Genomic DNA, 22,229 nt, shown 5'->3' on the forward strand with positions numbered 1-22,229 from the left:
AACAATAATCTTGCATTAAGAAACTCAATACAGGCTCTTGCTTATAAGAAAATATGAATAAACAGTCTGATTTAAAAGATAGCCCGATTAAACCAGTCCAGCAAATCAACATACATGTAAATACAACACAAAGCATATAACAGCCTATGTACTTTGTTTCCTTTTGTACCCACAGATGTTTAGAAGAAACTTTGAGATAAGATGGAGTTAGAAGAAAAGCTTGTTTAACCACAGCCGAGGAAACAACAAAGACCCCCACAGTATACAAATTCCCGCCCCTCTTTTAAACAATCCAGTTCTCTGATTGGTCCTCTGGTCAGGTGTTTGGTTCCCCTTACCTTACCTATCTACTTATGACAAACACCTACTGAAAGTTAGTTGGAGTTGAGTGCTTAACTCCCTTAGGCATCTTGGGCGGAAGGGGGGGAATCTAATTTTCAGCATCTCTTGTAAGACACCACCATCTTAATAAAATATAATTTATATCAGTAATATTGAAACCAATTGTTCAAAATCATAAGTTAGTTTCCATCCTATAAAAATGGTTTAATACATAGTATATTTAGGGACACATCACTTGTTATCTCCTGGCAATCACAAAACACTGTATTACCCAAATAAGCTTTGAGCACCAGAACACATGATTCTCTTCGTAAATGCCCTACTCAATAAAAAGAATTCCACATCAGTGCTGCAAAAGACAAAAGGCAAAAAATAATCATATATTTTCTTCCTCATAGAACTAAGCATAATGTTGTTACATCATTTAGTGGATATTTACTTGAGTACTTGAGTTGCATTATTACTCAATAGCTTAAAAAGTACATCTCAAATTTACTGTGTTAACAAATGTTATCCATCGGGGAACAATTACAGTCCCACAAAATGGTCTGTTTAATCCATTGCGCTCTCACTTTCTGAGCAAAGGATATTTTATGATTTTATTTTATGTGGGGTGAAGAGACAGTTTATTACTCACAGTATTTATAATGCATTTCACATTCATTATCCTGAAAACCATGATACAGTCTTACTGCAACAAGAAAAAATTGTTCACACACTATAAAAGTGATATAATTTGCTCACCTCTTCAGAGATTACTGATACATATACTTGCTGACCAATATCAAAACTGTTTAATATCACTGCTAGCAACCCAAATGGAAATTATCCCTTCAGTAATATGTGCCATCAGCTTTCAAATAGTTTATATAAAACAACAAGGAATTTTATTTTTCAAACCATACACACATTTAATATGTAATCCTGAATGTGTGTGTCTTTCAGGTTACATGAATGATGCCAACTGAGTGGTGAAAGTAACATATTATTTTGTGCATTTTTGTAAATATGAAAATCCATTCAAAATTGCTCTAGCAAACTTTTATAGTGACCAAAATAGGGAAACCAAAAACTTAAAATACTGACATTAAATAGTCTATAAAAATATACAAAGATCTCTAACAATCTATTTTCGCGTTGTGTGTTACCTTTTATATAGGCCATTAAATCTAGACTTTTTCTATATTCCCTTGTGACATTTTTCAAGCTTATAAACATGCTGGAATACAGCTGTAATTCAACATCCCATGGTGGGTCACTTGTAGTAAGAGATCGAACCTAGAATCCTCTGGATCTAAAATGATAAGCCTCTATTACTTGAACTAAACAATTCATATCTGTTAAGGCCATAGTGGACTCAACCATTATTTTTTAAGCTGAAGAAAAATATATTGGGAAAGGATGGAGAAAGTGAATATATTTTACAGGTTTACCAGTCTCTTATGTACGGAAAGTCATAGTTTCAATCAAATAATTTATACTATTATATGTGCTACCGTATAATTAATTCTGCAAGTTAGAGCTATCTGAATTAAATTTCTAGATTTGATCCTTTCTTCTTGCACTGATTTGTAGTTTTCGCATAAGACTGTGGCAGAAAGAGTATGTGTGTTGAAGATCATCAAAAGACCTCGTATGGTATGTATGCGACAAAAGTAGTATTAATATGGAAATCTGAATGATTGACTATAGAGACTACTGTTTTTAGAAACATACAATATTAGGCTAAGACTATGATGGAATGAACTCGCCACTTAAGCAAATGATCACATTCCCTCCCTGCATAGAATCATAGAAGATTAGGGTTGGAAGAGACCTCAGGAGGTCATCCAGTCCCAGCCAGGGCTTTGTCAAGTTGGGCCTTAAAAACCTCAAAGAATGGAGATTCTACCACCCCCCTAGGTAACCCATTCCAGTGCTTCACCACCCTCCTTGTGAAATAGCTTTTCCTAATATCCAACCTAGACATCCCCCACTGCAACTTGAGATCATTGCTCCTTGTTCAGTCATCTGCCACCACTGGGAATAGCGTAGCTCCATCCTCTTTGGAACCCCCTTCAGGTAGTTAAAGGCTGCTATCAAATCCTCCCTTACTCTTATTTTCTGCACACTAAATAAGCCCAAAAAGAATGAGGAGTACTTGTGGCATCTTAGAGACTAACAAATCTATCTGAACATAAGCTTTCTTGGGTTAAAACCCACTTCATCAGATGCATGCAGTGGAAAATACAGTAGGAAGATATATACACAAAGAACATGAAAAATGGGTGTTGCCATACCAGCTATAGCAAGACTAATCAATTAAGGTGGGCTATTATCAGCAGGAGAAAAAAAAACTTTTGTAGTGATCATCAGGATGGCCCATTTCCAACAGTTGACAACAGTTGACATTTTTTCATGTTCTCTGTGTATATATATCTTCCTACTGTATTTTCCACTGCATGCATCCGATGAAGTGGGTTTTAGCCCACGAAAGCTTATGCTCAAATACATTTGTTAGTCTCTAAGGTGCCACAAGTGCTCTTTGTTCTTTTTGCTGATACAGACTAACATGGCTACCACTCTGAAATAAGCCCAATTCCCTCATCGTCTCCTCATAAGTCATGTGCCCCAGCCCCCTAATTATTTTCATTGTCCTCCACAGGACTGTCTCCAATTTGTCCACATCCTTTTTGTAGTGAGGGGCCCCGAACTGGATGCAATACTCCAGATGTGGCCTCACCAGTGCTGAATAGAGGGGAATAATCACTTCCCTCGATCTGCTGGCAATGCTCCTACTAATGCAGCCCAATATGCCGCTAGCCTTCTTGGCAACAAAGGCACACTGTTGACTCATATCCAGCTTGTTGGCCACTGTAATCCCCAGGTCATTTTCTGCAGAACTGCTGCTTAGCCAGTCGGTCCCCAGCCTGTAGCAGTGCATGGGATTCTTCCTCCAATTTGTCTTTATGTATGCCAATAACATATTTAGGAATACCTTCTATGTCTTTCGGGAACTTGTTGAGTTTTGAATTGCTCTTTTATTAATCTAGCAGATGTCAAACCAGAAGAACTAATCTTACGGAACTCTGTCAGTTAGGCTGGTAGTATACCGCCCAAACTCTCTTCTTCATTTGTTCTCCATGACCAAGCATTTTATAATTTATTTTATCGTATCTGAGAACACGTACCTAAGTGAGAACGTTCATATGCTTTGTAAAACGGAGTTCAGAGAATGAATTTCATGAGGTAATTCCTTCCTGTGTATTATTAATACTTCCTGAAGTTATACGTAAACTTTTCCATAATAAGAACATGATCTTTCAACAAATTTGGTTTAGAAGAGATCCTACAAGTCAACCTACTAAATGTTACATGCTCACCTTCTGAAAGAAATGTAAAAACTCAGCTTCTTCAAAAACACATAACAGGTTTGACAAAATTCATTAACCTGGAGACAAGCATGCAAGTTGCAATAAATGATGTTTACAACAATGCCAAGTTATAAGTCTGACATTTTGCTGTTTCTAAAAGTAATTTTAATGACATTTCACACAAATGGAATGAAAACTATAACTATTTTAAGTTTAGAGATGCCAGCTTCTAACATACTAATTTATTTTTAAGAGGAAAAAAATGTAACACTCATTAAGAGACCATATAGTACCACCCCAAGTGTCACCCTCACACTCCCCAGAATGAAAAATTGGTTGATGCCAAACAGAGAATTTAAGCATCTCTTGTAGCTTGACGAACAAGTGTTTTTAACATTACTCTAAGCAAAGGCGTTGATCTATTTCATTGCTGTTGTACAATGAATCATGGAAGTATCTACAGGCTTGAGTAGACATATTTTTTTCTTAAAACTTCCAAGCCCATTCAAATAAAAAATAGCTTTAAATATTTCCCTCAGAAGTAAAAGCAAGATGACTTTGTAGCAAAGACTCATGTAGACCGATTCATTGTCAACTACCCTGTCATATCATTGATGCAAAAAAAATATGGCAAGAACATCATAAATATATTTAGAAAGTGAGAGTTTTACTTTTTAAATTAGTTTATTTTGTTAACAAGGAAGTACAGCGTTAGCTTGATTTTGTTTTTCAAAACAGAAAACTTTTCCTAGAATCTAGTAACTGGAAGACTCAGTAGCTTGACACAGGTTGTGGAGCCTTGCAGCATTAAGTCGGTGGTTTGACTTCAGGCCAGGTCAAAAGATGTAGTTACTCAGGGCTTGTCGACAGGGTGCAGCAATGCACACTAATGGAATGTGATTTGTAAGGTGCACTACTTGGTACTTTAGTATAGTACTGTTTCAAACAGTGCATGAGGGAACTATTAGTGTACACCAGCAGGGTCTACACAGACAAATTAGTGAGCCACATGTTAGTGCATTTTAGAAATCATACTCCTTTAGTGTGCATTGCTGTCCTATGTAGACATGATCTTTACAACTATTAGATTATCTGTGTGAGCATGATTGTGTTCTCAGTTCATTTATAGTTGACAAAAAATTCTCATGAGAAAGTTTGTAAGCAGTATCAGCAGACAGACCAGCAACTGATTAGGCATGGAGACTGAACTACACCTCTACCTTGATATAACGCTGTCCTTGGGAGCCAAAAAATCTTACCGCATTATAGGTGAAACCTTGTTATATTGAACTTGCTTTGATCCACCAGAGTGCGCAGCCCCGCCCCCCCGGAGCACTGCTTTACCACGTTATATCCAAATTCGTGTTATATCAGGTGGTGTTATATTGAGGTAGCGGTGTACTTAAAGACCTCTGTATCTGGTCTCTCCAAGTTACAGTTGGGGACTGTTGACAATTTGCACTGCCACTGCTCATCCTATACCTTCTGTAGAAGTAATAATACAAATATGCATCTACATAGTGACTTTCACTAAAGGTTGTCAAAGCACTTTTAAAAGACCAATAGCCACATTTTACAGTTGGGGAATCTAAGATAGATTGCCTAAACCCACACAGAATGTCAACAGAAAAAACAGAACCCAGGTCTCTGGACTCCTATGCCACTCTCTAACCAGTGGACCACACTCTGCAAAACTATCATTTTTCATTAACACTTAAAAATTAAAGAAGAAAACTTTTTTGTTCTGGTTGTTAGCTGTATGTCTGAAAATCATGTGGACACATTACTGTACGCTTGAGTTTACAGCTCTTACATACATGCTCAAAAACACAGTACACAGGCATATTTTAAGATACTAATCATACACTATTTAGTTTCAACATGTTGATAATTAAAGGTAGAGATGAAAGGCTTCAGGCTGTACAGTGAGACCACGTTTATTTTTGGTTTCAGATATTTTAGTTGATAAGTCAGATGCTAAAGCAACTTTTCAGAAAAAAGGTTTGAGTAAATTAACACATACATAAAGTGTTGATGCAATAATTTTATGTCTGTTGTATACATAAAATTAAATAAACATAATTACTTTGCACATCAACACAGAGAGTGAAGAAACAAGATGAACCATGGAAGTGGAAGAATAAACTTTCCATATTCAAGTAGTGCAAAGAGTGTGGTCGAACTTGAGAAAGCCCAGAACTTAACTAAAACCAAAACATATGACTGCATTCAACATATACTGGCTTCTCAGCAAAAAAGGAATATGTCATGATATTAAAATGCCATGGCTAGTCTCCAAGAGAGAATCTGTACAAGCAGAGTTACATTAATCATTTTCATGTAAACCACCTTTATAAACAGTGGCCATTAATGAAAACTTATTTTGCCTTCCACTAAGACTTGTATACAAGCTTTGAAAAAAAGACAAAATTCTCAACACTAGAAAGCTGTCTTTTGATTGCATTATATACTGGTCTTGGTTTGTGCTTCATCCAATCAGAAGTTAGTCTATTCATAAAAGTAGCATTTGTTTTAAAGAATATACCAATTTTATATGAATAGCGTGCTATGTCATTAACTGAAATTAATAAATTAAGTTAATTGCTTAAGAACAAGCCAAGCAACTGTCTGATAATTTCACTTGTGATTAAAAAAATGGACTACATTTTGAAGCAGTATTAAAAAAAAAAAAATCCTTGATTAGGAAACTTCTAGGAGCCAGTTACTCTACATTAACTGTCTCTTCCATGTAACTTAATGTCACAGAGTCATAATAACTTTATCAGAGGTACTATTTTTTTCACATCTCTAGTTTTATACTAGGATATTTAAAAAAAATAAATCCTTGTTCATAAAATGGATATTCAGCAATGTAATGAAATTTGATCCTCAGAAACAATTTACTTCAACTATTACATTAACAAAGTGCAACAAGATCACTTTTCACTTCAAGAGTTCAACTCTTGCAGTTAAAAAGGTAGGTAACATTCTCTAAAGTTGTTAAATGACAACTATGTTTCAGGAAATCAACATTTATTTTCTACAATTAACTTTATTTAGCGCTTCTGAGTTGTCAGGCAGAATATAAAACAGCTGAGTCAACATTTTTAAATTGCAGTACTAAATGAGAGGGATAAGCTAATGGAAAAATGCCCACTGAATGTGAGGCTGTTTCCTTCAATACATAAAAGTAGAGATTAAGGAAACAGTAGGTAATTGAATTCAGATGTTAACAAGCTGGTAGAAAACCGGTATTTTACTGTAATTTTGTTTAGTCAGAAAAACTGAACCTTGTACATAGCAGGGAGATTAGTTGCTCATGAAGAGCCAAGAAAATTTATTTACTGTATCTGAAACTTCTTGTGCAAGGTAAATAGCATCAATAAGATATACCTACAAAGTCCTTTTGAACCACTGAAACATTACAGTCAACTGCTTTTACTATTCATTGCTAAGAAGTGAGTGATTCTGCTCTCTGCAGTATAAATAATATTCTTAGGCAGGTTGCTAAGAAATCCGTTGATGTGAACTGCAGCTGTAACTTAAAAATTCAGAGGTATGTTGAACTTTATCAAGAAAATAAGTTCCTAATATTGACCCATAAATTTGGCCATTCAAGCTTGCATTCAAAACATTTATGCTGTCCTACATGCTGCACTGGCTTATTACATGCATTGTAAAACAAACCACAAAATAAAGTAGAGACAGTGAGCTTGCTGTAGAATTCTGCAATATTAGTTAGTTTTATAGTAAATTGTAAAAGATTTTGTGAATTTTTGAAAGAACATGATTAAGTTCCCAAAGCCTCGTTTGCCATATTGGGATTCCCAACTATCCAACTACCTCCACAATGTTCCCTTTTACTATTAAAGGGACAAGACAGACTTCATTACAGCAATTTTATCCAAATTTGTACAAATAAATGGATGCAAACAAACTCATTCAATACACAGGCAACATATTTTCATAGGAAGTTTGTTCTAATGCTGATAGCATTTTGCAATCTAGAACTACACATCTGAAACATTAAAAGCAGTATCTTTGACCTTTTGGTGTGGAACTTTGATTGTTAATGAAAGCAATTTCACTATTTGGGAAACACTGATCCATAATGGGTATATAACTCATCTACTCTAGTCAACCTGGAACATACAAAAAAGAACAATGCAATGAGCAACACAAGCCTTATTTTCTTTAGAACAGTAACTTCAGATTGGAAATGTTAGTGTAGCATATCTGCATCTTTTCACCTTTAAAAATACAGTAGACAAAATAACTAGTGCTACTGAAACAAATCTGTAACCTTATCGACATGTCATCAACATGAACCTATAATTCCTTGCCATCCAAACATTTTATCAGGATGGAAAGGAGCTAGAATTTTTAACGTTTTTTTTCTTCTTGCAAGATTATCGGAATTGTAACATAAAAAAGAGCTACTTGCATTAGCAATGACAAAGTAACATCTATAAAACTGGATAAATGAAAATCTTGAATTTGTCCTAAACCTAGAGATATAAGCCATTAATTACATTGACTATGCAAACTGCAGTATAGACAACTCACATTAGTGTCATATCACTTTAAATAGACAATCTGATAAAGGAAAGGAGCATATAACCCTGCTTCTAACTATATTTTGTATGGATGCTGTAGTATGAATAATGTAAAACATTTCTATTTTTCACAGATCTAGCTTAAACTTATAGCTCCAATCATGATTATAACATATTGCAACTAAAGACTGGACTTATGCTAACATAAGCAAGTTCCAGCAATAGGTATTTATTCCAATGTTCCCATTAATGAGTATCATCCTTGCTAAAAAAAATTTACTGTTTTAAACAACTTTGTCCCTTGTATTTAGGGTGACCAGATAGCAACTGTGAAAAAAAGGGACAAGGGGTAGTGGGTAATAAGTGCCTATATAAGAAAAAGTCCCTAAAAACGGGACTCTCCCTATAAAAACGGGACATCTGGTCACCCTATTTGTATTTAATAATATAATGTAGGCTTTTAATCAGAAAGTGTGGTGTACACTGGCCTGTTGCTAGGTATTTACTGTAAGTAAGATGTCTAATCTATATACAATTACAAAAAAGAATAAGCAGTGTATTAATTTTACAGCTTTAGTCTTTGAATAGGTTTGATAATTTGCTGATCATCATCACTACTTATTCTTTGAATGGAGGTGTGTTCACATTTTGGTAAATGCCACACTCTATAAGGAATGATGCACTGAAAAATTATTTTTAAAAAGTTTGTTCTCATATCAGGAATGGATTTGAATGGACTTCACCGTACTTCCAACGACCAGGTGCCATCCATTATTAAACTTCAGGTTTTACCAAGTCTTCTACTAGACGTCTACAGTTAAGCTAGAAGTTTTGGCTGTGATACAAGCAGTGATGAAAACCATATGAGTAGTAACAAGTCTTAATGCCTTTCTTCAGTACTAAAATGGGATAATCTGTAGAAGCAGTTTACTCAAGTATCATCCAGGGTGCCAGGCAGATCAGGAACTTTTCAAGTTGAATTTTTCCTTGAAATGCCCACTCTCAATTTTACAGCACTCAGCACAAGTTTGTTAATACTTTCTTAAAATTAAAAAAATTGAAATAAACCTGGATTATCACTGCTTTTGGAAGACCTGCCACATTTACCAGGTATGTTACATTTTTGTATCTATTCGCATTTAATAGCAGTACAGAATTAAGCAACATATTTTCAATTACTATATTAAGCTAACACTGTTAGGTAAATAAATGCTTTGCAGTACTAAATGATTTCTAAAGTAAAAATATTTTTCATAATATACTTTGTAGTTCAAATATTTTCAAGTTTACTGAAATTTTAGAATCAAACAGAGTAAAAGCAATAGTGCTCTAACTGAATAAGCAAACAGTAATCAACCTTATAAAAAGAAGAGAAGCGATTTATTTTGTCATGTAAACACCTAAAGCGATATATGATAAATCTCTCCTTGTTATTTTAATCTATGCACAGCCCTGTTCTATCATCATTACTTACAATTAATATACTTCTAAAAGTTATTTTAATGAAAAATTTATTTTATCAAGTATAACAGAAATGATTTAAAAACAAAAATAAAAAAGTGAACAGAATAGACATTTAAATAAGTGAAAACAGCACACATGCTCAGAGATTAATGTTCATCTGCCTTTCAAAGTACAAGTAAAGTAGACTCTATCCAAAGTCAATAAAATAAAAACCAATATTTCAGCTATTTTATTTAAGACTGCATTTCTCATAGTTGCACTGCGTATCTTTAACATAATGCTGTATTTTCCAGACCATGCCTTAGTTTCTTAGATGTTCTTATTCATAAAGTTGTTTAATTTTATTTTTCTTAGGCATTAGTCCAAAGAAACACAAAGAGTTAGAATATAAAACCATTTATTTTTGAGAAGGAACAATGACTAATAGAAGCCAAACTATTTTTAAATATAGTGGTCAAAGGAGCTATTATCTTGCCTTTCTTTGGATAAAAGCTCTGCACAGAGTAATGATTTGTGATACTAATGAACACAAGGATTTTCCCGCCTGTCTTCCAGCAAAACCAGTGTTTTATTCCTGGTTCATTTAAACATTTCCTTTTCAGAAACAATACTCGAGGAAACTTGCCTCCCTTCATCAAACTACCTTAACAGCAGCTCTTTCTAAACATGGCTCTTAAAAGGACTAAATATTGACTACTCTCCTGTTAACTCCTTCAGTGTCGTGACTTATAAGAAAACAATGATCACATGTTGCCATTTTCTGCTGCTGGAATCTAGCCATAGAGTAATTTCAATGTTTTTCTTTGAACCTATGCATACTTACCAGGGCCTTCAAATAATCTTTATGCCCCTAAACTGATTTATTGTATTTTCTCTTGTAATGCACATTTACTATTTTAATATTATGAAGTTACTGTACTGTTACACAGGAATTTCGAATCCAAGTTTTATTACAGCTGAATGGTGTTAGTCACATTAAAATAACATTAAGAGTTTATCATAAACTTTATGTAATAATCTAGAAATACCAAGTACTGTACCACACTAACAAATGCATAAAAAAGAAGAGTTTATCTCTTCTGTATGTTATCTGGCAACCTGAGGTTTGGGATAAAACAAACAACCTTTAGAATTCCAAATCATAGAGGCTAAACTACGTTCCAAGGGGAGTTTGTAGAGACACAATATCTTCTAGAGCTTCAGGGTGTGCAAGGAAAACTTTACCATTGCAGTGTGTTTAAGTGCTGAGCATGCTTTCTGCACCCCATCAACTTCCTGCCTGGTGCTGGAGCACATAGCCCCTTCTACTTCCCCACCCTTAAATATGGGGTGGCTTGTGCTCCTGGAGGTGCTGCACGGAGCACTGTCTGAAGTAAGGGAAGCACAGGGACTCTACGCAGTTGATGCAAGTAGAAGAAATGCTTCTTGTGCCCTTCTCCACCCCTGCTGTATCTGGGCTAAATCTCCCCCTCAGTGTTCTGGTCAATTAGTAAGTATGAAAATTGCTGAGGGTATACATTATCTTGACAACAGTAACCCATTTCACATACTTTATTACATAGTTACATATTTAAATATTTCATAAAATATCTGGATTAAAACATTTGGAGTATTTATATTAATCTACTGGGATTTAAGCAGACACAAAAGTTGATAAAGACGTTAGAACTAAGCTAAAGAATTACAATGTTTTTGCAGAAAACGTTCAATACCTCTTCACTGTGAAATTCAGAATTTCACAACCACTAAAACATTTGAAATTTCAAATGGAAATGCGTGCTACTTCCCACTGACATTTCTATCAGTTATACATCCATTTCAGAGGGAGAATAAGAATAGGTACTCCTGATACCCCCCCTACTTTATAGCATAATAATTTTTATATTCCCTGGGATTTATGAAGTTACTGCCAATATAATTACTGTAATGCTTAAAACACAGTTTCATAGAATACCAGGGTTGGAAGGGACCTCAGGAGGTCATTTAGTCCAACCCCCTGCTCAAAGCAGAACCAATCCCCAAATTGTTCCCTCAAGGATTGAACTCACAACCCTGGGTTTAGCATGCCAATGCTCAAAACCACTGAGCTATCCTTCCCTCTCAAAATTTAAAAAGCCAGGCCAGAGACACTAAGGCCCAGATCCACCATGAAATCAATTCAAGTTAATAGCTTAAGTAATATGCCCAAGATCACAGAGGAAACTGTGGTAAAGCAGGGAATAGGACCAAAGCCTCCCATGTGCTAGGTTAGCACCCTAATCACTGGACCATCCTGCCTCAATAGTATTAAGAACAATGAGCCTGACACATACACACACACACACACACACACACACACAAAACATTGGTCTCATATAAGTAAATTAAAAGCAACAATGCAAAACAACAAAAACACAAACTGGAATTTAGCATAGGCCAAAGCAACACACCTGTATAAGTGGGTGCAGTCCCTTTCCCAAAGCTAGAACCAGAAAATGACAGAAGTAACAGTGTCAAAGTGCCTGCATCAAGAGAATCTTTAACCATAAATTGGCAATTAAACATTTAATTTAACAAACAAGGATCTACATCCACCCAACATTTCCCAAAATAATTCTATGACATCCCAAAAAGAGGTTATCTTATAAACAGAATATGCATAACAAAGTTTATAGCAGTGCCTCTTGTGTTCTACATAGAATACAGTAGGATACACCCAGCTCCTCAAATTAAGTCTAAATATCCTAGTAAGTGGACAATTAGAGCAAAATTTGGGTCTCCTGAATCTCAGTTCTGTGTTCTAAACAAGGAGACCATGCTGCCTTCTTCAGTTTCAAGTCAAAGCTATCTTCTTTGCTCCTGGACTGGAGTACCTCTTTCCTAGATCCACCTAATCAGATTAGTGGACCCAGTTAGGTGTGAATTTTTGATGAGAGACTTACCATATATCTGAGGGTCACTCTATTAACAGGCTAGTGACTAAATATGATTGTCTTTTGTCCCCTGAATTCCCCTACCTATATATACTATCTTCACAGATAACCTGAGGGGATGAGGGGTTTAGAGAGAGAGCAAGCATGTAACGATGAAATCAGAGAGCCAGTGGTGAATATCATACTCTTGAGTCTGACTGATTGCAGCAGAGAGAGTTTTTGAAATCCTATGCCATGGCTGAGATACAAGTGAAAAGCAATTTCTTCATCTCCACTGTAGCATCTAGAAAGCCTTGAACTGCAAAAAAATTCTAGGTGGCTGATTAAACCAGACAGTTTCTATTTGCAAAGAACTTTTGCTTCTTATTCACTGTGACTAGATGAATATAACTGATTGGATTCTAACAACACTGGCTACATCCATGGTAGCTGATCCATGTTAGGAGGGGACAAATCAAATTTATCTCATATTCCATAATTGTCTAATATGAAGCATCTGGCAGTGTATATTGTCAGAAGCAATTTCTATATTCCTAACTGACAATTCCTATATTTCTAACATAGTGTCTAATTTTTGCCAGTTTTGCTTGCAAGATTTCTAATGTGCTGGAGGAGTTTCAGTGACATATCTAGCAGACGGAACCATTTCCCCTGTTATCAATAAACTCTGATAAGGGGTTTTGGACCTAATGTTGACTGTTGATTTATGTTTTTTTGGGGAAAAGGTTTTAGCTCTCCTTAGGCAAGCAGTTTAGCCATGCTCAGGAAGTCATGTGGACAGTGACAATCTTGATAATAATTGTTTATGGGCAGGTTATTAAGAAGACTGTAGAGAAACAATCTGGAACTCTCCAATTTCTCTGACCCATGGTCAATATGATTTTCCTCTGGGCATGGAACTGATACTGCACTTGCTTCAATGGTTGATTACTTTCTTCCAGTCTTGGAGAGAGGTTAGGTGTCCAGGCTGACTGTTTTAGAGCTGTCTTCAGTCTGATACTATTGGCCAGAATGTTTTGTTCATTTGCTTGCAGAATCTAACTGGTATAATTCAGTAGTTGCAATGTTACCTTAAATAGAATTATGAAAACATATTGCTGAGCAATTGCTCATCAGTCTTACTGGCAATTTCACAGGGCTCTATTTGATCACCCAACGTGTGCAATTTATATGGTGTGCACTGGGGGAAACTGTCAGAGATCTGGATTGCATTGGCATTAATTCACAGATGATTCAAGGCTCAGGTCTGAAAGGTGCAGACTCCTTGCTTTCCCAAGGATTAGTCAAGGGGAGTGGATGAGAGCAATCTGGCACAAGGTAAACCCAGAAATTATTTATTGGATATTATTAACAGGCATCGTGAACTAACATCTGTCCCTGCTTTTGCAATGAGATATACGTATTTTGTTGAGATAGTCTGAAATTTGGGAGTGTTTCTGGATTCCTAAATAGCCATAGTAATGTAAAAAATACTTTTCAATCTGCATATGTCTGACTATTCCTCTGATGTGGATATAGCCCAATTGATCAACATCTTTGGGACCTCTGCACTGGATTACTACATGGGACTGCACTTGGATCAGCCATACCTTACAACAATAAATCTTATCTATTTACATTGTAAACTTTTCAGGCCAGACTGTCTATGACTCTGGTCATGTAGTGCCCCAAGAACAATGGGGCCCTTATCTTGGGGTTTAGGCCTATAAATGCTCCTGTAACACAAATAAAAATATTACTTCTGGTCCCAGTGATGGACATTGGCTTACAGTTAATTTACAGGTACAATTTAAGTTTCTGATCTTAAACAATACAGATCTATACAATTTGGATTTTTGTCACATAAAAGATCGACTCTTTCCCTATATGCCATTGCAACAATAGTAATAAGTGCAGGGCTTTTACCAGGAATCTTTAGATCTGAATACCTAAGACAAGAGGCAAGTTGATCCAGAGCTTGAGAACTTACAACTGTAGATTTTTTTTCCCCCTCAAGTTTGAGCACATGATCAAAGAATGTTCTGATGGAAGCATTTTATACCTAATATAAATATTTACCATCCCTCTAAATGCAATAGGAACAGTAAATCAGTTTAAAACATATTGCTATTTAATGCTAACAGCCATCAGATGATTAATAAATTGGGATCATATCCTAAAAACTTGTGCCAAGTTTTGCTACAAAACTCACATACAACATGTGTCTCATAAGTCTAGAGCCCACTGTACTACATTCAAACCCTATTTCAGTGTATTATCAAGTAACCTTTTAACTGAGCTCAATGAACTCCTTCACTGTTGCATAAGCATCAACTATTCTGCAACTTCATTCTTATTTTTTGTAAGCATCATTTTTGGCTACAGCAAAAGAGTGTTACAAGAGATGAATTAAACTAGAAGTATAAAGAAGTTATCTGCAGTTCTACATTCTCTAACTTTGGCTATATTTTGTTCTTTTCCCCCCCAGATTATTCTCCGTGAGAAGACATGAAAGAATATGTGTTACTTCTCTTCTTGGGTTTGTGCTCTGCTAAACATTTCATTGGCCTTTCACACTTTACATTAAAGCATATGATGCTGCAAGATATGGAAGATGAAAATGATGATAACTCTTTATTTCCAACTGGAAGACCAATTCTGCCAGAAGTTCCTTTTGATATGTTTCCAGTATGTCCCTTTGGATGTCAGTGTTATATGAGAGTTGTCCACTGCTCTGACCTTGGTAAGAATAAATCTGCATGTCTCTTTAAAAAATTTCCAAAGAATAATTCCAGTGATAAAGAATGTGAATTCTGCACTTCCATGAATTATGAACTTATGAAACAAATCATGTTTTGAGGGACAAAGTAGTATTCATTTTCAATTTTTTTCTACTAGATTGTTTCAATCAGATTTCCAAACGATATCATCTATGACATTCTCTCCCTGAGGCCTTGTCTACACACACAACTTATACCAATTTGTTCACACCAGTTTAGAAACTGATGTAATTAAAATCATTGCAACCTCCCTGTGTGAAGGTTGACTTGTATCAATGTAATTGAAGTTGGTAAGCAATTTAGACTACATAAAACTCATTTCCTTAATTATAAAATGCTATTTTATTTAGACAAAGATTTGCTTTCCTATCTTTAAACAAGATTATTTCAATCCAACAATGAGAGGATAATGCCGACAAACATAAAATAATCTTATGTTCCTAAAATTTTCAGAGACACACATTCTGCCTTCACATATTTCCTTTATATCAATTGAAAATGCGCCCAAGTACATGAGGACAGAATATGACCTGTATCAAATGTGCAATGTCTTGTATTTGTATTAGACAAGTCCCTACTCCTCTCTCCCATAAAAGTTTATATCTAAAAAGTATTTGATTTGCAGAGCAGTAGACCACATGATGACAGAAAAGGATGACAAGAGACAAAGCAGCCACAAATCAGCCACAAGGAAATTATAACTCAAGAGCATAGAAAGAATATCATTTTTTTGTTTAGGTTAAGACTGAATAGCATAACCATAATGATGACATTTTGACCAAAGGAAAATATGTTAATAACACTGTAAGATTCATAGATAAATAATATAGTACATAAGGATCACAGTCTCTAAAATTAATGACTACAGTCTCTATCTGTGTAAGTGTTTGTTGTTAGGATTTACATAATTCGAGGATGCCAATGGGTTGTTTTAACCTGAGTTTATAACAAAATTGGGTATTCTTAAAGAAAAACCTTTTTCTTTTAAATCCCCACTCCACTGACTCCTTTTCCTCTCCCTTGTTACCCTCACCCCTCTATCATTCTCACCAGCTCTGCCTACTCTTCCGCTTTCCATCCTGATCTGTCCATTCCTCCTGTCAACACAAATCCTCCCACATCTGGATCCCTCTCCTTATCTCTGGTGACGTTTGCCTCACCCATGGACCTCCCTCCATTCTCACCCTCTCCACCTCCTACACCCATGTCTGCCATCACATCTGCTCTTCTCATGCCACAATTCTCAACCTCATGCCCATCTCTCTTCTTTCTCCCTTTTTCTTGCTTTCTCTGGAATGTCCTTTCAGTCTCTAAAAAGATTACTGTCATCCACAACCTCTTCATATCTCACTCCTTCCAGTTCTTGGCTCTCACAGAATCCTGGATCCCTTCATATGACAATGCCTCTGCAGCTTGCTCTATTATACAGGCCTGTCTTCTCTAACTCCTCGTGCTGGATCAGACTGGGTGTGCTTCCTCTTCCCTTTTCCCACTCCTTCTCTTCATGAACAGCACTGTATCTGGCTCTCCTTTCTCCCTTCTCATTGCTGTCATCTACCTTGCACCCAACTGCTCCCCATCAGCCTTCCTCCTCTCTGATCTGTGCACTTTCTCTTTCTCTCTTCACAATTCCCCTCGGCCTTGGTAAAAGCAAAATTTTTTTTTTAATTCCAGAATCAAAAACTTGTGTAAATCTCCTGATCGTATTCTTTTTCTCTAACATCTGATATGTTGTTTAGAGAATATGCTCTTACATTTTTTAAAAATAGTTATACATGAATTTCATCAAAAATTCTTTTAAGAATGATATTACTTCCACGAGGTATGAAACCTTTTTTCTTCTAGAATTGTTTAAAATTAAGGCAGCTCATCTTTTTTTCTGCTTCCATTACAGTCCAATGGCAAAATTCCCATTATTTTAGGTCCCAGTTCAGAAAGGTAACTATGCACATGAACAATCTTAAGAGCATGAATAATCCTTTGACTTCCATGGGAGTACTCATATGCTTACAGTTGAGCAGACATTTAGATACCTTGCTGAAATGAGACCTACAATAGAAGCAGACACATGCTTAGTTTTTATTAAAACCGTTAATGTTCTATCCTAGAACTGAATTCACACAAATATATAAATCAGAGCCAAAGAAATATATTTTAGTTCCACACATCAGAATTCAGAAATATTAATGAGGTTGTCACAGGGTGCTCTACTCACTGCTGGACAGCCCTGGGGAATAGCTCTGCTAGCCTGACATCTCTTCCAGTGATCACGCTCCATCACTCTGTCCCTTTCCCTCTCTGTGATCCCTCTCTCGTTCCAGGGACTGCAACCTCCTCTTTATGACTCGGCCCTCCAGCCAGGTCATTATATGGTTTCCCCTTCTGGGAGTATATCAAAATCCCTTCTCACTAGCAGTCTCAGGCAGTCTTCCCTTTCACTGTCCTATAGTGCCACTCCCTCAGAGTCTGGTATGGAAACCCAGGCCCACCTTCTAATCCAGGTTCCCAGCCCAGGGACCCTACAACATGCAGCCAAGATCTGTTCAGTCCCTAATCTTGGTGTTTACTCCCTGGGCTGCTTTCTCCTTTGCATTCCTTCTAGATCCTGCTCACTTCAGGGTATGCCCTTCCCTCAGGGTGAGGGCCAGGCCTCCAAGGTCCTACTCTTTTCCTGGGTTCCCTACTTCCCTCTCTACTGAACAGAGGGTGACAACTGCCTGTCTCTAAGCAGCCTTTGCTACTGCCAGCTGCCTGGGTTTATACTAGCCCAGCCCACCTCTGCTCAGGTGAGCTTCCTCTAATCAAGGCTTTCCACTCAGCCTGTATCTCACTCATTTGCTGTTTAATGGCTGACTGGGCCTGCCTGGGCCTAATCCAGATCTCGCAGAAGCAGTGTGCGCGCGCGCACACACATCTTTCTGTACTGAAGTTTTTGTTGTTTTAAGATCTTAGCTTACATAATATCCATCTCCAAGGATAAGAGACACAAGCCTGTTCCCTTTGAAGGTCTATTCTTCTAAGAAGTATAACCATACTTAACAATCATAAATGTGCTTGTCATTTCTCTTTAAGTTTATATTTATTTAACTGAAAAGTTCATTTAACAGGAAACATTCTAAAAATTTACAGTAAAATAAGACTAACACAATACTGATTTTCTAATCAACCCACTATTCATATATTTAGTGACCCAAGAGTAATACAAAAAATAAAAATACGAAAAAACTAATAAAGATCCTTATGCTCAAAATAAAAACAGCACAGCAATTTCTTCCTATGGGTCATAAAAAGTTATCAAAGCTATAGGACTTCTGCACAGGATATGGAGCCGAACATGTCACTTAAATAACAAATAGAATCTACCAGTCTTTTAACTACAAGAGTAAAGAATAAACTAAACTAAATGTTCAACAACCATAAAAAACAGTATTGCTAGATCTAAGACCTACATTCCAGTACATAAGAATGGCCATACTGAGTCAGACCAATGGTCCATCTAGCCCAGTATCCTGTCTTCTGACATTGGACAATATCAGGTGCTTCAGAGGGAATGAACAAAACAGAGTGATCCATCTCATGTTGTCCCTTCTCAGCTTCTGGCAAACAGAGGCTAGGGACACTCAAAGCATGGCTTTGCATTCCTGTCCATCCTGTCTAATAGCCACTGATGGACCTATCCTCCATGAACTTATCTAGTTCTTTTTTGATCCCTGTTATAGTCTTGGCCTTCACAACATCCTCTGGCAAAGAGTTCCACAGGGTGACTGTGCGTTATGTGAAGAAATACTTCCTTTTGTACAGTAGCCCTGTATCAGCATATCTTCTACCAATAAGTGAAGCTCCTAATCTTCAAACCTGATCATTTGCAACACAAGCCCTCGCAATGTGTGACACCTATGCTTTAGTTCATGTCAACTCATTATTGAAAGTTTTTTTTAAAAAAAGTATAACCTATTTTTATGGACGTTTTCCTCATTATCTGAACAAAATAAACAACTTTTGCAATCTGTAACAGGGTAATGGTGGTTGGGGGCCTTGTTACAGGTTGCAAAACTGTTTTATTAAATTCAAACATTTAGAAAAGATCCATAAAACAGATTTAATATTTAAAATAATTATACATTTGTCAATTATGGCACATGTCGTTAAACACAGGCCATTTGGAACCAGGTAGTAGGGAGAGCTCTTGTGGAATGCCACAACCTTTATTTCTGCCCTTTCCATATTAATTACACCTTCCTCCCCCAGAACAAGTACTACTGTCTGGACTCTACCTTAGGACTGCTATACCCTCTTCTTCCCCACTGCCTTCCTGAGGCCATGGTCTGAACTCTCTCCTATCTGGAATCTCCTGTCAGTTCCTGCTTAGTTTCCCATCCTTCCCTGATAGGCCTTTCTCCAACCCTGGATGGGAGGAAGTGGGGGAGAGACGAACAGAGGGTCCAGAGCTGCAAACAACAGTCTTTGTCCCATGTAATATATGTGCAATGGGATGGAGGCCGAACCAGGTCTGACAGTGAGCTTTCTACAGAGGATAAGATTATATTTCCTATTGCATGCCCTTGTTATAAACTTACATTTTATGTTTAATAAAGTACACATCGCCCAAGTTAATTTAAATTATTTTGAGATTCAAACTCAAGTTTAAAAAGGCACAGTTAGAAATCCTCAGAATTTGCCTATTCATGACAGCTAGCAACCAAAGCTGAAGACAATAAGATCATTAACTGGAGCAGCAAAAAACAACTAAACCCTGAACTCTGGTATTTCCAAATACAAAAAGTGGGACTGATCTGATTTTTAAATGTGTTCTTTTTTTAAATTATAAATCTAAACATCCAAGGTGAAATTCATTGCAATGCAGAAGGCCCATGAAAAATCCCTCCACGCCCTACTTTACTTTTCCTCAACGTAACTTCCACTCTGTATTTAAAGTCATATCTACTTACTTTATTGACAAATACACCTCTACCCCGATATAACGTGATCCGATATAACACAAATTCAGATATAACGCAGTAAAACAGTGCGGGGGGGGAGGGACTGCGTAATCCGGTGGATCAAAGCAAGTTCAATATAACATGGTTTCACCTATAACGCAGTAAGATTTTTTGGCTCCCAAGGACAGCGTTATATTGGGGTAGAGGTGTAGTAGTTTTTACTCCTCTTAATTCTGAAGAACACAAAGTAATATAGAAGAACACACCAGATTCAGTTCTGCCTTATAAATCAATAGTTAGCAAAGAGAAATAAATACCACATTTGAATTTCAGATCAAAGGTAGAGATTACATATTAATAGTTTTTTAAAATCATATTTTGACTTGTAAGCTGATCCTACATAATATGGATCCACTGAATTATTGAATACCATGAAGCCACTTTATTGTAACTTTTCTAACCATAACTATTTAGTTTAATACGCAAACAGGATGTGTACATTTTATTTTGAGTAACCCTAACAAACTGTTTTTTACTGAAAGTGCAAGTCAAGATAAATCTTGTTTTTTTAAAATGTCCTGTATAGAAGAGTAGCAGCATGGGAGTCAAGAGAGAGCTGGGCTCAGTTCTAACTCAGTGTGACCTCTCTGTCTCACAGTTTACCCATTTGTGAAGTGGAGAAAAAATGCTTATCTGTTTTTCTAAAACACTTTGAGATCTATGAATTAGAAATGTGTTTAAGTATTATTATTTACTTTTTGTATTTTGTGAAGCTTGGATATTGAAAATAGACTAGTCAGTTTAACTTTTTATTTTATACAGTCAGTTCCTACTCATTTTCACTTTCTGGTGCCTACACTTTAAAAGGATGCTACAAACTTTTGGGGAAATGACAGATAAATTTTATTCTTTTAAAAAGAAACTGTTTCAATGGAATACTGAAAGCAATGGAATTGTGGGCTGATGTTGAGCTTTGTATAAATATGAAACTTTTTTTAAAAGCTAAAATTATAAGATAGACTGAACTAACAACATATGTATTCAATGCAGAGCTAAAAACCACACATTTACATTCTCAGTGTGTTGTCCTGCTTAGCAGTTAATGGTTTACTGTATATCAACATAGTAGATATTTATATATATTTTTGTTTATTATTAACACTAAATAGGTTTGACTTCAATACCAAGCAATATTCCAGCTGATACTCGCATGATAGACCTTCAAAACAACAAAATTAAAGAGGTCAAGGAAAATGATCTCAAAGGACTCACATCACTTTATGTAAGTTTGTCATTTTCTGATTCGGTGTTATTTAGGCAACTCAGAGATTGTATTTATTTATATAAATTATGACTTCCTTCTACAACAATTTAGATTAATTAGAATAAAATATTTTGATGTCTTCAACTCTGGGTGCATACACATTACAGACTGCAATCTTGTCAGTTTACATGGAGCTCACAACATCCAGACACGTGCCATGGGAAGGGAAAATACATTCAAGCTTTTAAGTACCCAGAGGGAAATTTCTCTCAGCTTTAACTGACTATGAGACAAATTTCCTACTCTCCCCATCTAAGTACTGTAACCAACAGCCATAAACTTAATCCCACATGTGAAAGATGTCAGGGAGGAATTTTCAAAAGCACTCATTTAACTCTGCTTCCATTGAAGTGAATGGTAAAACTCCTAGTAACTTCAAATGAAACAACGCATCTGCTCTAACCTCTCAGACAGAGACCAACACCTACAAAATCTCCAGCATGCATTCTCAAAACTACAATACCCGCACGAGCAAATAAGGAAACAGATCAACAGAGCCAGACGTGTACCCAGAAGCCTCCTACTGCAAGACAAACCCAAGAAAGAAACCAACAGGACTCCACTGGCCATCACATACAG

General features: G+C 36.3%; 2 protein-coding genes across 4 annotated transcripts in view; one reads left to right on the forward strand and one right to left on the reverse strand.

Annotated features, from left to right (window-relative positions):
* Positions 1-22,229, reverse strand: part of CENPP (centromere protein P) — a 306,990-nt gene that overhangs the window by 118,046 nt on the left and 166,715 nt on the right. The window lies entirely within an intron of this gene.
* The window catches only part of ASPN (asporin), a 29,011-nt gene continuing 21,876 nt past the window's right edge, over positions 15,095-22,229 (forward strand). Inside the window, exons 1-2 of the mRNA XM_032785874.2 lie at positions 15,095-15,349; positions 21,496-21,608. Coding sequence (XP_032641765.1) covers positions 15,115-15,349; positions 21,496-21,608 — 348 coding nt within the window. The 5' untranslated portion in view covers positions 15,095-15,114. The remainder of the gene's footprint in view (positions 15,350-21,495; positions 21,609-22,229) is intronic.

The sequence above is a fragment of the Chelonoidis abingdonii genome, chromosome 16 (assembly GCF_003597395.2).
Source record: "Chelonoidis abingdonii isolate Lonesome George chromosome 16, CheloAbing_2.0, whole genome shotgun sequence".
NCBI lineage: Eukaryota > Metazoa > Chordata > Testudines > Testudinidae > Chelonoidis > Chelonoidis abingdonii.